Source organism: Lampetra planeri, chromosome 26, assembly GCF_965212315.1.
Source record: "Lampetra planeri chromosome 26, kcLamPlan1.2.h2, whole genome shotgun sequence".
Lineage (NCBI taxonomy): Eukaryota > Metazoa > Chordata > Hyperoartia > Petromyzontiformes > Petromyzontidae > Lampetra > Lampetra planeri.
The window spans coordinates 5,799,142-5,814,006 of NC_136132.1; the positions used below are offsets into that span (position 1 = coordinate 5,799,142).

Consider the following 14,865-nt stretch of genomic DNA (forward strand, 5'->3'; position numbering starts at 1 on the left):
TCTTCCACGCTGGCCAGACGTCTTGGAAGAGCTGGGAGTAGTCGCCACACTTCACCCCACCACCACCACTTGACGTGCCGATAGGTGGCGGCGTGGTCGCATGGGGCCACAGCTGAGCCACTGCTGCTTCCCAAACAATGCTCAACTTTCACTAAGAAAAAAAACCAAAGATCCCCCCCCTCCGTATAGCCTTCACAGAATGTTGGGGGCAAGTGCTGTTAACGAGCACCTATGAAGACCGGCACGGCACACAAAGGGGTGGGGGGAGGCCAACACCACCCCCGGCCGCCTTTGTCTTCCCAGTGGCGACGTTTACACCGCACCAGATACTCATTTTAGGCTGAGTCGACCTAGGAAAGGCCCAGGAACGGTTCAGATAATCGTCACCGGTGTTGGCCGTGAGCGGCAATCGAGCCCGGGTCGCCGGGTTCGTAGCGCAGCGCGCTAACCGCCTGCTACCTGCAACGTTTGTGCCAAATGTGTCACGCAGCATTTACGCACTTGAATTCCCTGCCAGTAACGCTAATCTCAACACACGTGGCTATGATGAGTCTGTGGGTTGGTATCGCAATGATCCATCATGAGATGGTCAAAATTGCTTCGGAAGACTGTAACTTAAGGGCACGGCAGCGTTGCGCGAAAGGAGGAGAGAGTGGGGTGGGGGGTACAGCGATGGAAACTCGTGACGATACGAGAACGAAGGTGAACTGCAAGACAATGGAATTGCAACTTACCCCTCCCACCTTGTCGGTGGAGAGATGTTAACTATCTCGGCCTTGTATACACGAAGTCGTGGGTTCGATCCCAACCCTTGACTCCTGTTGTATATTTGGGGTTTTGCGTGTCTCTCTCCCCGTGGTCGTGTTGATTTTTCTCCGGGTCCTCCCGATTTTTAAATCCTTTATATTAAGTTCACTTGCTTGCTTGCTTGCGCGCTTACGACCGTGCAAATCTTTCGGTCGTTTTTTAACCCACTTCCCGTGATCCAATCGAGTTGTGCGTGACAATTTATTTTCGTGAAAAAAATTTCCAAAATTTTCCACTTTTTAGGAAATTTTTTTTTTCATATTTAATTTAAAATACCAATGTGATAAAAATGAAACTCTTACTCAAGAAAAATTGAAATGAATAATAAAATAAAACCGATGCCACGCATATAAAGGATTTATAGTGAAAAACTTAGTTTTTACGGGTTAATTTTATTCCCCTCCACATTTGGAATCAACATCACGCGTTTAAGAGTATTTTTGCTGCTGTACATTTCCCCCCCGTGACGATAAGCCACTTCGTCGAGCTGTCGTTTGTGACAGCCAGGGCCGCTTCTAAAAAAAAGACTTTACATAGCTCAGTTGATGCCTTCCCTGGTAAAATTGTAATTTAACAAAAATAAAAAATTCCGTAGATTAGTTTTATCCCACGGAAGAAACACGAGGCTGACCACCGAGCGGACGGCATGACGAGAGAGAGATCATGGATCCCGAATCGCCATGGCAGTCGAACCTCGTGCGAGGTAAGGAGGAGGAGAGGGGAGGGTGGATCATTCTCTGGGTTCCTCCGCTTTTGCCCCCTTACCCACGTCTGAGAAAGGCGCGACTATTAATTCGCCCGCGTGACGATGGTGGTGTCAGCCCACTTCCATGAGCTTCGTCGTGCGCGGCAAGGTCGCCTCTGAAAAATAGATTCTGGCTCAGCAGGGCTTTACCTGGTAAAATACAATAGCGTATTCAATTTCCATTTAAAGCTTTCGTGACTGCAGGGATTCATCTTCTTGGTTCTTTCGGTAAAGTCACGTAGAAGGGAAATAATAAAGGAATAAAAATAAAACAATAAAAGAATTATGTTTTATTATTTTATTATTTCCCTTCTACGTGACTTTACCGAAAGAACCAAGAAGATACAATAGTGTATTTTGTTTTTATTTGTTTGACATTCCACGAGAGAAAGCGTCAAGATAGTCCTCTAAAATGTATTTGGCCTACTCTTCTACGCTGGTGAGACGCCTTAGGAGAGGTGGGAGTCGTCCCCACACTTTACCCCACCACCACCCACCCCAAATGTTATCCCTAATCATGTTGCCGTTAAGTCATGAGATTAAGAATCCGTTCGGATCTCTCTTAGCGCTGTGCGAAATGTCGCAGAGCGACTTCTGAAATCCCTTCACGAGAATTCTGCTTTCCCACATTTGGGGCGGGGGGGGATTTGCTTTCCCATCTTGTCTGCCACACGAGAGTGATGTTTTGACGGACGGCAGTCAAATCGATATTTTTTTAAATCTCAAGAGCTGGAGTCGTGCCAAAATATAAGTTCTTACTCTTTGGTTTTGTCGGTAAAGTCACGGGTGCCCGAAACGTCGTGATTTAATTCATTTAATTTTTTTACCTACGTGACTTTACCGAAAAAAACAAAAGAGTTTGAATCCTTGCAGTCACGAAAACTTCAAATCTAGAATATAAGTTCTTGTTTTTTGTTGTTGTTGTACCACATGCTGAGACCACTTGGGAACCCGTTTTGAACACAGGTGGGCTGCCTGCATTTAAAAAAGAAAACCGCGATCTCAGCGGTGCCAGCTCACCGCACTTACCTCTGAACCCACGTGGCAACCTCCAGGCGTACAACTTTAATAGCTTCTTGGTTCTTTATATGAATTTCATCTTTGGCAGATATCTGCTTATTGGGATTAAACGGATCCTGAACTGTATTTTATATAGATTGTGATCTTTTATGTCTTTCATGGACTCATTTTGAAAGCTGAGTAGTTGTTCTCAGCAAAGGCCGTCTCACTCAAAATGATGCTAAAAAATTTCCAGACGTCTTCTTGGTTCTTTCGGTAAAGTCACGTAGAAGGGAAATAATAAAATAATAAAAAAATAAAACATAATACATTTTTATTATATAAAATTATTATATAAAATGTTATTATGTTTTATTTTTATTATTATAATAAAATGTTATTATATAAAATTATTATATAAAATGTTATTGTTTTATTTTTATTATTTTATTATTTCCCTTCTACGTGACTTTACCGAAAGAACCAAGAAGATGAATCCCTGCAGTCACGAAAGCTTTAAATCGAAATTTTACTTTAATAGCCTCCAAACCCCCACCGTACGGTGGTGTCACGTTGGCGGTACCACCTGTGCGCCAAACACGAGGCTTCTTTCCTTGTGGTCTCGAATTGCTCTGCATTTTTTTTTATCGCTCTTGCCATTATTTACACAGCTGCCGCATTTGGTTGACTTTGTAGTCACGCGAAGCTGGTGTGCGTGCGTGCAAGCGCCAGGGCATGGGGGCCTTCGTCCGTGGAGTTTTTGCCGTTTTGTGGCCGAGTTTTACGGGCGACTTGTCCAGCGATGTGAACTCCGTGGCACCGCGAGAACGAGGGGAACTGCTAGGCAATGGAATAACAAATGCACCCTCCCATCTTGTTGGTGGCGAAATGTTAACTACCTCGCCTGGTTTTCAGGAGGGTTGTGGGTTCGATTCAGAACCTATCGCCTACTGTGTATTTGGAGTTTGTGTGTTCTCCCCGTGGTCGCGTCGATTTTTCTCCGGGTCCTCCGGGTTTTCCCTTCGCATTTAGAAACGTGCGTTCAAGAGTATTTGGCTGCTATACATTTCCACATGATAAGCCACTTCGTTGAGCTATTATTTGTGGTAGCCAGGTCGCTTCTGAAAAATAGCTATATAGCTCAGTGATCCTTACCTAGTATAGTAACAATAGTTTAGTTTTAGCTTCGGTTATACGTCCACAATTACTGCTTATGTCCCAACTGGTAATACCAGATGCCAAACAAGTTGTTGCGAGATCTGAACGAGGACCCATATCTCAGATAGTCCTCGCTTACAGCTTATGGCAGTGCACCTGCATTGATTCAAGCAGGTCTGACTGCTGATAAGACGCCTGCATGTTGAAACTGGTGCTGCTGAAATGATGCACTCCCGGAATGTCATGGGGCCGAGGGATTGCGTGGAAATACTTGTATATTTGTGTGTGGAGAAACGGCTATGTGAAGGAGAAATACTGTCTGCTTATCTATTTTATTCTATGAACAGTTCAGCTGTACAAGTAAAAACATCTCATGGGTGTATCACTGGTAAATGTGTAACGGTTCACCCGCATTGAGATATATATGGTTGTCGCTGTTTAGGTTTTATGTTTTTACCCAGGGCTGCAATTGTCACGTGAACCCAATACGTAGAGCATGTACCAACCGGGCAAGCATCAATATTTACACATGGGATTGGATACATTACTATGAGCGTGATGATCAATATCAATGGATGAATCCATGCCTCTAATGTCGAATAACTTGAACTTTCAATGATCTCGCTTTTACTGTTTGACTGAAGTGATTGTAAATCTATAAGATGGATAAATACATAATACCTCCGTTAAGAACAATTCATGCAACTTAAGACCTGGTTTATTATTTATAATCCGACTTTTTTTTAATGCATTTATGATCCAATTATTAAGGACAATTCGTTTTTTGCGTTAGTGTAAGTTATTTTTTCCTACTCGGAATTGAAAACTTGATCAAAGTTCAAATGGAATGAAACACACATATTTGACAGTTTGGTGATCGTGCATTGGCAGTGGTGCACAAGCAAAATATGTTTTTGTTTTAAACTTGCGAACACTTTCAACCAAATGTTTTCTACTGCCCAATGGGACTATTCACAATGCAGGCAACACTTAAACTTGTTTTTATTTTACCAGATAAAGTCCACTGAGCTATATAGCTCTTTTTTAGAAGCGACCTGGCCACAAATAATAGCTCAACTAAGTGGTTTATCATGTGTAATACTCTAAACGCACGTTTGTAAATGTGAAGGACCAGAGGTCGCAAACGGGTTTTGATTCCTTACCTGTACCAGTATCCGGCCGCACCAGGGTCGCAAACGGGTACCCGTACCCGGCCGGGCTACGGGTAGCCGGGTATCGGGTAGGGTACGGGTATCGGGTACCCGGTTGCGACCTCTGCGGAGGACCCGGAGAAATATCCACAAAACCACGGCAAGAACACGCAAACTCCAAATATACAGCAGCAGGCGTCAGGGTCGGGGTCGAACCCACGACTTCCTGTATACCAGGCGAGGTAGTTAACATCTCCTAGCCACCATAGCGTGGTTGGCCACACATAGGCGAACAGCTGCTGTTGCTAATTGTGCACGAATTTCATTGTCTCGTGGAAGATAAACACATTTGTCAACAACACTGTGTCCTTGAAAGGAAATAGAATAGGTGACTTTACGGAAAATTACTTTTCTTCATTGCACACACACAGGGGCTAGAGAGATCGAGTGGGTGTTAAGAATTGCGGACTGCATTGCTAAGTGGATTGTGCCGAGTGTTAAGTACAAAGCTCCCTACAGTGCCATGCGTCAGCAACATGTTAATTTTTTTGTTACATAAATGAGTTTATGTTGTAATACTGATTGATTATTGAAGCATGTGTCTGTTACCTAATAGCTAGTATTAAATAACTATTCATATGCTAATGTAAAAATATATCAGAAAACATGTTTTAATTAAATTCTTATCAGGCCCCATTTTGTACAGTGTAGTCTCCAACTCGTATCATTCACTCTGTCTCTCTAGCCTTTCTTTGTGCTTTGAAGAGGGCCGTTTCCTGTAAAGTAACCAAATATATTTTATCGTAAAGCCACAGTGTTATTGATTAATATTTTGAGGCTTTTCCCCCCCTCTAAAATGGAAATTGTGCGTCGTGCCAATGGATGCTGTTTGCCTCCGTGTACCAAGGCTGACAGTAACCACGTGCCAAACCAAGTGTTACCTTCTTTGCGACAAGTCCTATTTGGTAGGGGAAAAACATTTCTTGGGTAGGCGATGAAAATTTTTATTATTACGCTCGCAAAATGTACGTTGCATTATGCATTTCAAATAATTATTGTCCAATCGTGTTTGTTGTCGAGTGGCATTGCTTCATGTAAGCCCTTGCAGCCTCGATAGATTCCGCATGCACTACGAAGGCAAAAAAACTATATTTTAATCGCTAAAAACCATGAATGCTCATAATCGAATCACGAGGGAGATGGATTATTATTATTGGCCGATCGTCCCACTGACTTCTCAGTTTTATCCCATTTGTATTATTTAATGAGACAAAGTTCCCATTCGGAGCCCGCGCAGAGCAGTGCATACCCCAATGTGTGAGAGAATGGTCCGTGAAAGAACTACGTCTGAGATCTCTTCAATTGACCTTTTTTTAAAATCCACAAACTAGGGGGGGAGGGGGGTGGGGGGTGCACTTTCACACTTGTCTCCCTGGAGAGAAATGTTCATCAGATGGCAGCTTAACCCATAATTTGTTTGAAGTCTGAGAGCCGTATTTTTTTTATTACATTTTAAAAAGCTACATTTAACTTCGCGTTTTTGTGTGCAATTATTGGTGACTGGGCCCACACATGACACTTGAGAGCTTAGATAAATCACGGGCGGCTGAGTCTTGGGTTTAAACCCAAGTTCTCGGCAGCGTAGGCTCGGCGTAATCACGCCAGACCTACTCGGCAAGGCCTCTTCCGTTTAGCGCAACTAAAGCCCTCCATTTTCGGTCGGTTTTTTGTTGGCGCTTGTTGTTCGGCGCGATGTGAAGACGTTTGGCTCCACGTTCGCTGGGGGCTTTTTTTCGGGACCAGGCGTCGTTCGCGCTCGACAACAACGCCTTCGGTGCAAGCGCCGCGAACGCACGACGGACTTGGCAGGAGCGCAACTCTGGCACGCCGCCGCCACCACCTTGCAGTCTCGGAGAAGGTGCAAACCGCCGCACACCTGTCTGCGGGCAAATGTAGGTGTGAGGCACGCGCGTATATGGCGTGGGTGTTTGGAATTCCCACTGCCTTAAACAGCTGCTGCTGAGAACATTTTGGGCATACAGTAATGCCAGCACAGCGTTTGAACGAGGGGAAAAAAAAATGTAAAAGCAACAATTTTTTTTGTTTTGTTTACGGCACTCGGAAAACAAAGTAGCCGGGGATAAAAGTGGCTGAGCAATGTGGACCGTGCAACGAGATACATTTGCATTCAATGTACGCTGAGAAAATCAGAGTGCACAACTCAACACGTATATACACACACACATACACACGGAGTGTACAGCAGTGCTTGCGGGAACGACATTCCTATTAAGAGACACGTAGCGAAACGCCCCATTGGTCGCAACTCTTCCCAAAGTTTGTAACGGCTCCCGTATGACACTCTTAGCCGGGATGTGTGGCAGTCGGTGCAAAGGCCGTGAGAGCACCGGGACAAGAGTGGTGATGAATGGCTAACGAACAGAACACAACTGTCAAACCCATACGTCTTACCAGCATTCTTGTAACAGCGAAATTTTGTTTTGAGGTCCGTACGGCGTGCAGCCGTTTCAATACGGGCAAGCTAATTTTTTAAATATGTGTTTCTCCCTTGTGATGGGACTTTGTAGGATGCACGTTGAGATTTATAAGGGAGCACGGGGTGAACAATACGATCTGAATTGCTCTGTAATAAGGTAGGGCACTGATAAGGGGTTGATCGGTATGTAGTGGTGAATGTCTGTGTGTTTGTGTTTCTCTCTTGTGATGCGACTTTGTGGGATGAATGTTGAGATTTGTAAGGGCACGGGGCGACCAATAGGATCTGAATTGGTCTGTAATAAGGTAAGGGGTTAACAGGTATGTTATCCACAAATATCAACATTGCTATTAGCTAGTAGCTTAACATTTCGAACACATTCGCCGCATCCCTCCAACGTTCTGGATTGTTCTGGAATAAGGTAGGGCACTGACGAGGGGTTGACAGGTACGTATGCGATTCCCAGATTTGGGGCTGCGTGTTCAGCGTTTATTCTCTCAAACTTCCGCCACGCACTACTTACTGCGGGCGTCGCGATCAGTTCAAGTTGGCAGTGTGATTCTTAAACCCGCGAAGGCGCTCGCAAGTGGTGCGTGACAAAAGCCTTGGAGAAATTTTGCTCAACCCAAGGCCCAACCGGAATAACCAACACTCGGATTACAAGCTCCGGCAAAATATACGCTTTAGAATGATCATCCTTACCCTCTCTGTGAAGCTTATCGCTAAATGCAGCGTCAAAAAGAAATGTCCATGATTTTTGGTTCATGGCATGTACATTGTTCTAATATTTTTCGTAACGAGTTTTTTTTTTATACATTTGAAGGAACATTGTTTCCCATTGTGCCTTAATAGCCTGCTTTAGTTTCATTGCACGCTGCAATTTAATGCCGATTAACGTTAACGTTTTCCCTTTGAAATGTTACAATTGTAATTCGACTTTACACACGTTCACGTGTTGTGATCGCAGGTTCGTGCAGCTTCGGTGTCTTGTACTCGGCCTATTTCCCCGGCCTCCCTTTCAAACAAACGAGATATTTCCTGTGTCTCTTGAGCTCCGCTTCGCTTAACGCAGCAACCCCCCATTGTTGTTTTTCACTCCCACGCCACCTTTCAACCTGTGCTGACCAGCATGGTGAAGTATGGTCAATTATCCCTCGGCCTGCAAGGAGGCACGGGGATGGAGCCGACCTCATCCAGCAGTGGATTTACACAACGGGCCGTACGCGTCCGATGGCACCGTCCCTCCCTGCTTGACATCTCATTATGCACGCATCGAATGTTCCACGTAACAATTATTTTCGACGTATGCAAATGACACGCACACGTTATTTTTAACGCCACAAATTAAGCCCTTTCTCAATCTACTGCTGTGTTGATCATGGGGGGTTTGTTTGACCATACTTCACCGCGCTGGTCCGTGTGGCCTTGTGAAGGTGAGTGCCCTGGATGGGCTCAGATTGCAGCGGTTATCGATGTTGGCTGGGACTCAAACTCGGGTTGTTGGGTAAACAGCACCTGGCGCTAGCCACTGCCACCACTCGCCCTTTAAACGTCATTTTGTCTGCTTAAAAAACAACAAATGAGACAATCGACACGAACAACGCAAACCGGACGGTAAAAAAACAACAGCGACAACAACACAACAGAGTCGGGGCAATTGAACGAGCCTTGAACGTAGAGGAGTGTGTGGCTGAATCGCCCAGTCTCTACTCTGCGTCCCCACCTACCTGCCCTGTCACCTGTTTACATGTGCACTGGACATGTCAACAAGCTGCCCAGGTGGCGCAGTCTGTTAGCCCACTGTGCAATTAGACCCGGTGGCCTGAGCTCGATTCCCGACCACAGATAACACCGGTGACGGTATCTCAACCAGTCCAGGGCGACTCGTCCACCAACCCACACTCTTGTTTGTCCCTCCCCCCCCGCACCTCCCATTAGCACGGTTGGCTACGTACGGTGCGAAAGAAGTTCAACAAACAGGCATACATACGATCAGCACAGTCAAGTTACGGTCAAACATACCCCATGAGCGACAGCTAGGGGAGGAGGGCCTTCAGAAGTGAATTGACAAAAGGCCGCAAATTATGTTGTATTGCCTACACACCAACCTGCCCACCCACCTCCCCTGCCCACCCACCTCACCTGCCCACCCACCTCACCTGCAGTGGTCGCGCTGGTGAAAATCATTATGCGAGACGCCCTCTTGAGAACAATGGTTACCTCTGTTGTGTTTAGCCAGAGGGTTGAAAATGAAAGGTTGGCACACACACACAGAGAGAGAGAGGACCGGAGACAATGTTGGGTGACGAGTATAGATTTACATGCAAACGTGCACGGTCTCGTATTTTACAACCCGCGCGGTAATTAAATCTAGGGCGGGCATGAAGAGACACGACCACGGCTACAGCCCCCCCCTGCCCATCCTAGTTCCCACATTCTCGTGTCACCGCATGGAAATGGGGACTTCCAACGCATCTCTATCGATTGTGGCAGCGCGAACGACACTACGGTTTTTGGCGACCCCCGCCACTACCAGCCCCCCCCGTCCCACCACCACCACCAGCCCCCCTCCCCGCCCCACCACCAGCCCCCGTCCCACCACCACCAGCCCCCCCCCCGTCCCACCACCACCAGCCCCCCACCATCACCAGCCCTCCCCCCCCGCCCCACCACCAGCCCCCCCCCGTCCCACCACCACCAGCCCCCCACCATCACCAGCCCCCCTCCCAGCCCCACCACCAGCCCCCAACACCCGAGATCGCGATCTGTCGTTCTGCGGCTCCGGTGATGGGCTGCGTGAGATTGACCGCGAGCACTCCATGAAAACAGCTGCAGGGATGGGCCATTTCCTCCGGCCGTAAATTAGGAGTGGTAATTCAGCGCGGAGATTCATGACGATTTGCGTTTTTGTTGTTGTTATGACCGATTTCACTGCGAACCATTAGGCTTATCGCGTGCGTGAAAAAAACACCGACAATGGGTCTGCGGGTCATCGCTTTAACTGTCAATGAGTTCGAAATCCATCATCTTAGCGGCAGTGTGCCTGTCGAGTGTGTAGGCGGTGCGACCAAAAACTAAACTATTAAACTTTTTATTTATTTTACCAGGCAAGGCCCACAGAGCTACGTATTTTTTTTTTTAAAAGAAACGATCTGGCTATCACAAATGATGGCCCAGCGAAGTGGCTTATCGTGTGGAAATTTATAGTAGCAGCCAAATATTCCAAACGCGCGTTTCTAAATGTGGAGGGAAAACCCGGAGGACGCGGAGAAAAGTCCACGCGACCACGGGGAGAGAGAGACATACCAACTCCAAATATACATTAGGCATCGTTGGGATCGGGATCGAACCCACGACCTCCTGTATACCAGGCGAGGTCGTTAACATCTCCTAGCCACCGTGATGATGGTGAGAGAGAGACACGCAGACTCCAAATATACAGCAGCAGGCGTCAGGGTCGGAATCAAACCCACGACCTCCTGTACACCAGGCGAGGTCGTTAACATCTCCTAGCCACCGTGGTGCCCAACACCGGGGCTCAGAAGCCACAGGGGGCCGAGGCGATGGGCTTCAAAGAGGGTGGGGGGACAGGAGGGGGGGGGGGCCCATTTAATTCCTTGCACCAAGGCCCCATGTGAACCACGCTCCGCTACTGAATCTTAGCCACGCGTCAATACACGAAGGACAGTTGAAAAGGTATCTAGAGCATGAAGCTCCACAAGGTCACACCAACCGACGATTGCCACGCTTTCAATGTTTTGGCTGCAACTTTCAATGAGCGTCAACAAATTGACTGGCCGTTAAAAAAAAAAAACAAGCTTTACTTAAATACACAGCTCGCCGTTAGCCATATAGTGCATGTGACAACGTTTTATATCGTAATTATTTCGAGGTTGCACCTCGGTTTGCTTAAGGCAATCCTCGTGTAACGACATGTGTTCTGTACTTTTTGTTTTGTGGCACAAAGAGGCGTTTGCTGTAATATGGACAACACCGTTATTGTACGTACGTTGAACTTCTTTCGCACCCTACATAGCCAACAGTGCTAATCGGAGGTGCGGGGGAAGGACAGCCACCCAGAATGCAACATCCACCGACCCGCACTGACCAGCGTGTCTGACCAGGATGGTCAAACAGATCCGAATGACCGACGCAGCCTGGGAAGGCGGAGGCCTCGATCCAGCAGTGGATCGTCAAAGACCTTTACATCACGAGTAACTTTTAAAATCGAGGATTGCGTCATTGCTGGAGACTTGCTGAGCATGTCATGTCGATGTCTGCCTCATGAAAACTTCTCTCCAATGTGACAAACGAGACGGGCAAGCGTACAAAATACACCGTGGGTGCCAACAAAAATATGTAACAGTGCAAGAATGAGATACTAAAAAAAGAAATGTGCATCAATGTAATTAACCTTATAATATCTGCTTTAATATAATGTACAAATAATTAAGTGTAATAATTACATTGTTGAAACGTCAGTGGTTACTAAAATATAATAATTAAAAAATTAAAGCTACAGGTCCGTAACTCATTCACAACACTGTTTACATGTATATAAGCATTTCGTTTAAACGATGGTTTATTCCTGCAAGAGCCGACCATTTATTCCCAATCGTGACCACCACTTAGAAGCCACCACACGATTGAGGAAAGCCACCCAAGTGAATGTTCCCAGTATCGTCTCTTCCATTCTTTGTCACGCCGTAGGCTCCATCGCTCTGGCTCAAATTGCCTTCTGAATAAGCCCTCCCATAGCATATTACGAAATGAAATCGCAACTAAAAAAGCCAGTGGATCATGCCTCATGCGTACATGCGTTTGGCTGAATCATAATAAATTAGTTGTGTCAAAACAAAACAAATATAGCAAAGAGTTGTAAAAAAACTGACTCCCAAGGAGCGATTGCTGGTGGCAGTGATTGGGATATTTGGAATTAAAAAACATTTGGATTTCACTAAAACCCTTTTCCCTCAAAAGTACCACTACTACTATGAGGCTGAGCAATAATATTAAAAACACGTAGTCCCTTTAAATATTGTTTACTACTTGTCATAACTTCAATACAAACTTGCAATCATGCCCGCTCACAAAATAAACAACCTTTTCAAAATCACAAACATTGAGGGAGTTGCACGACAGTTGGTAACGTCATCAGCAACTCCTCGTTACAAAATGCTCCTGCAAAGTTCGCAAAATGTTTACTATCACGATAACGTCGTCAGCATTGAAAGTAATTAACGAAGGCCAACCGACGGAGGGTAGTCTGCACCTCGGCAGATGTATCACGCCCGCGTTGAGGGTAGCGTGGATAAAACACGAGCGCGACACCCCTTGCACTTTCAGCTGTGAATGTGTCTCACGCACGAGGATCGGACACAGACTTTCAACAGGCTTCGCTCGGATTTGTCACATCTCCTCCACTGGCGCTGTTTGATGCTGTTGATACTTGAGGGATCCAGGAGACTGGGAGTGGTCGAGGGAGATATCCGCCAGCAACAATAGTGTAGTGCGGAGACATTCCTGGTTTTATGCACTCAAATGCACGGACAAAACACTGACAAGATTTGTAATAAGGTGTAATTTTAAAATGAGGTCCCATGCTAAAATAGCCTCAGCCTCAGACACGTTGCGAATGGCCATAATATATAATCGTAGGACAACACAGTTGACTGACTTCTGTTTGACTCAAGGCATTAAGTGGGTGATCAGACACAGTGCCTACATGTAAATTACATTTAAAACGGCAGGTTTTTAAAAAGCGTCCGCTGGGACCACAGTTTTCATCTGATCAAATGTCAACGTCACTCCCCGTTGGTCAATTTGAGGAATGCTAACGAGGAGCGGAGCCTTTTCAACATCTCGGCGACCCCACGGCAACTTGAAACGCTCACCGCGACGCCGAGACCGACGTTTCGCCCCGAGGCAAGCCGAGCGTCGGCACTTCCATCAGCGCGCGTTCCCAACGGCCGATCGTCAGTGCGGCCGTGCAGCTGCCGCCACTGCAATCGCCGCGTTCCAGCGAGCGCCGATTCGAGGCCGCGCCGACCGCATCGCACCGCTGGCTGTTCCGGCTTCTCCGCGGGGCGGCCGTGCCAACAAAGCCACCTTGCTGAACCGCTCAAAGAGCTTCCCGAGTTCCATCGCCGGCGAGTCCGGCTCCCGAGGGCCAGGGCCGTCAACGTTCAGCCGGTGCGGATGTAGCCGCTGGTGGTGATGGCGGCGGCGGCAGCGGCGGCGGCAACGGCGGTGGTTTCCCAGCTGCCGGCGTCCGGCAGCGTTCAGGGCTCTTCGTCCAGAGAGGACACGAGGAGACGCATGGCGACGGGGAGATGGTCCGTGAGCCCGGCCAGCTGCGTGATGAACGAGTACTCCTCCACCTCCTGGCACGGAGACGAACAGGGGGAGAAGGAGAGCGGTGGAGCGGTTCGTTCGTGCACCGATAAAAACCCCACAGGCTGAGTTTGGTTTCCGGCCACGGCGAACGTTCGTGGCGAGTGACGTCCGAACTGGTTCTGAACCTCCCGGAGGATAATGCCGACTAGAAGTTAGTACCTCGTGCGATGGGGTCGGGGGAGTGATAAAGACGTCTGGGCGTTGCGCTCGCCACACCATCCCCCCCCTCATGCGCCGTTCCATCCTTAATAGTGTCTGGCTGACAGCACCTGCCCCAACAGTCTGTAGACTATATACGGCTGCGTTCACCACGACGCAACGTGAATCGTTGCATTGTGGCTGGCGCGATCGTCAACACGCGCGGTTGCACACGTGGCGCGTGATGCAAACGCGGGGGAGCACAGGACCTTGGCCTTTGATCGAAGTGGAACATCTGACGAGTGGAAATAACAAAAACAAAACGGGCGAGTTCACTTCGTTCGCGCCGTTGCAGGCAAAAAGCAGCGGGTGAACGTGCGCGTGTGGTTCCCGATAGGGGCAGGGCAGCAGCGCCGAAGGAAGTGGCTTGCAATGGGGATGGCTGTGCGTGGCTGAATTATTAAAGCTTCACCCGAGCGGGCCCACTCGTTTATCATCTGCCCCATTTGCACATCGACGGAGCGTACGGCGCGGTGCATTATTTACAGCCCTGTCCACGTTAATCACCGCCTTTCTTGGCTCCTAATTATATCCGGTAATTCGATTCGCTTTATTTAAAATTTCTCTCTGAAAAGTGTCGGAATATCCAGGAAGGTGGTTGTTGCCTCTGCGGTTATTGTTTCTTGCCCACAGCAGCAACTGGTTTCTGCTGCTTACCTCCCGCACCACATCGGCACCATCGTGTTGCCATGATTACAGCAGCCACTGACACGGGCGCTACCGCCACAATCACCGTCCAAAGTCAGATAGCGACTCCTACTCAAGATTGAATGTAATCCACTGCGGAGATGGAGCAATGACATCGGCATGCGTCTCAGGTGCTGGGTGGATCATTGCTTCGTAGGATCATGGGGACGGCAGGCGATGGTGATGGGGGGGGGGGGGTGGCGATGGCTAGGGGTAGCCTTCATCCA

At 47.6% G+C, this 14,865-nt stretch overlaps 1 protein-coding gene across 1 annotated transcript in view; it reads right to left on the bottom strand.

Moving 5' to 3' along the window:
• Positions 1-12,383: 12,383 nt before the first annotated feature.
• The window catches only part of SMPD3 (sphingomyelin phosphodiesterase 3), a 103,471-nt gene continuing 100,989 nt past the window's right edge, over positions 12,384-14,865 (bottom strand). Inside the window, exon 8 of the mRNA XM_078606592.1 lies at positions 12,384-13,740. Within this exon, the coding sequence (XP_078462718.1) occupies positions 13,639-13,740 (102 nt within the window). The 3' untranslated portion in view covers positions 12,384-13,638. The remainder of the gene's footprint in view (positions 13,741-14,865) is intronic.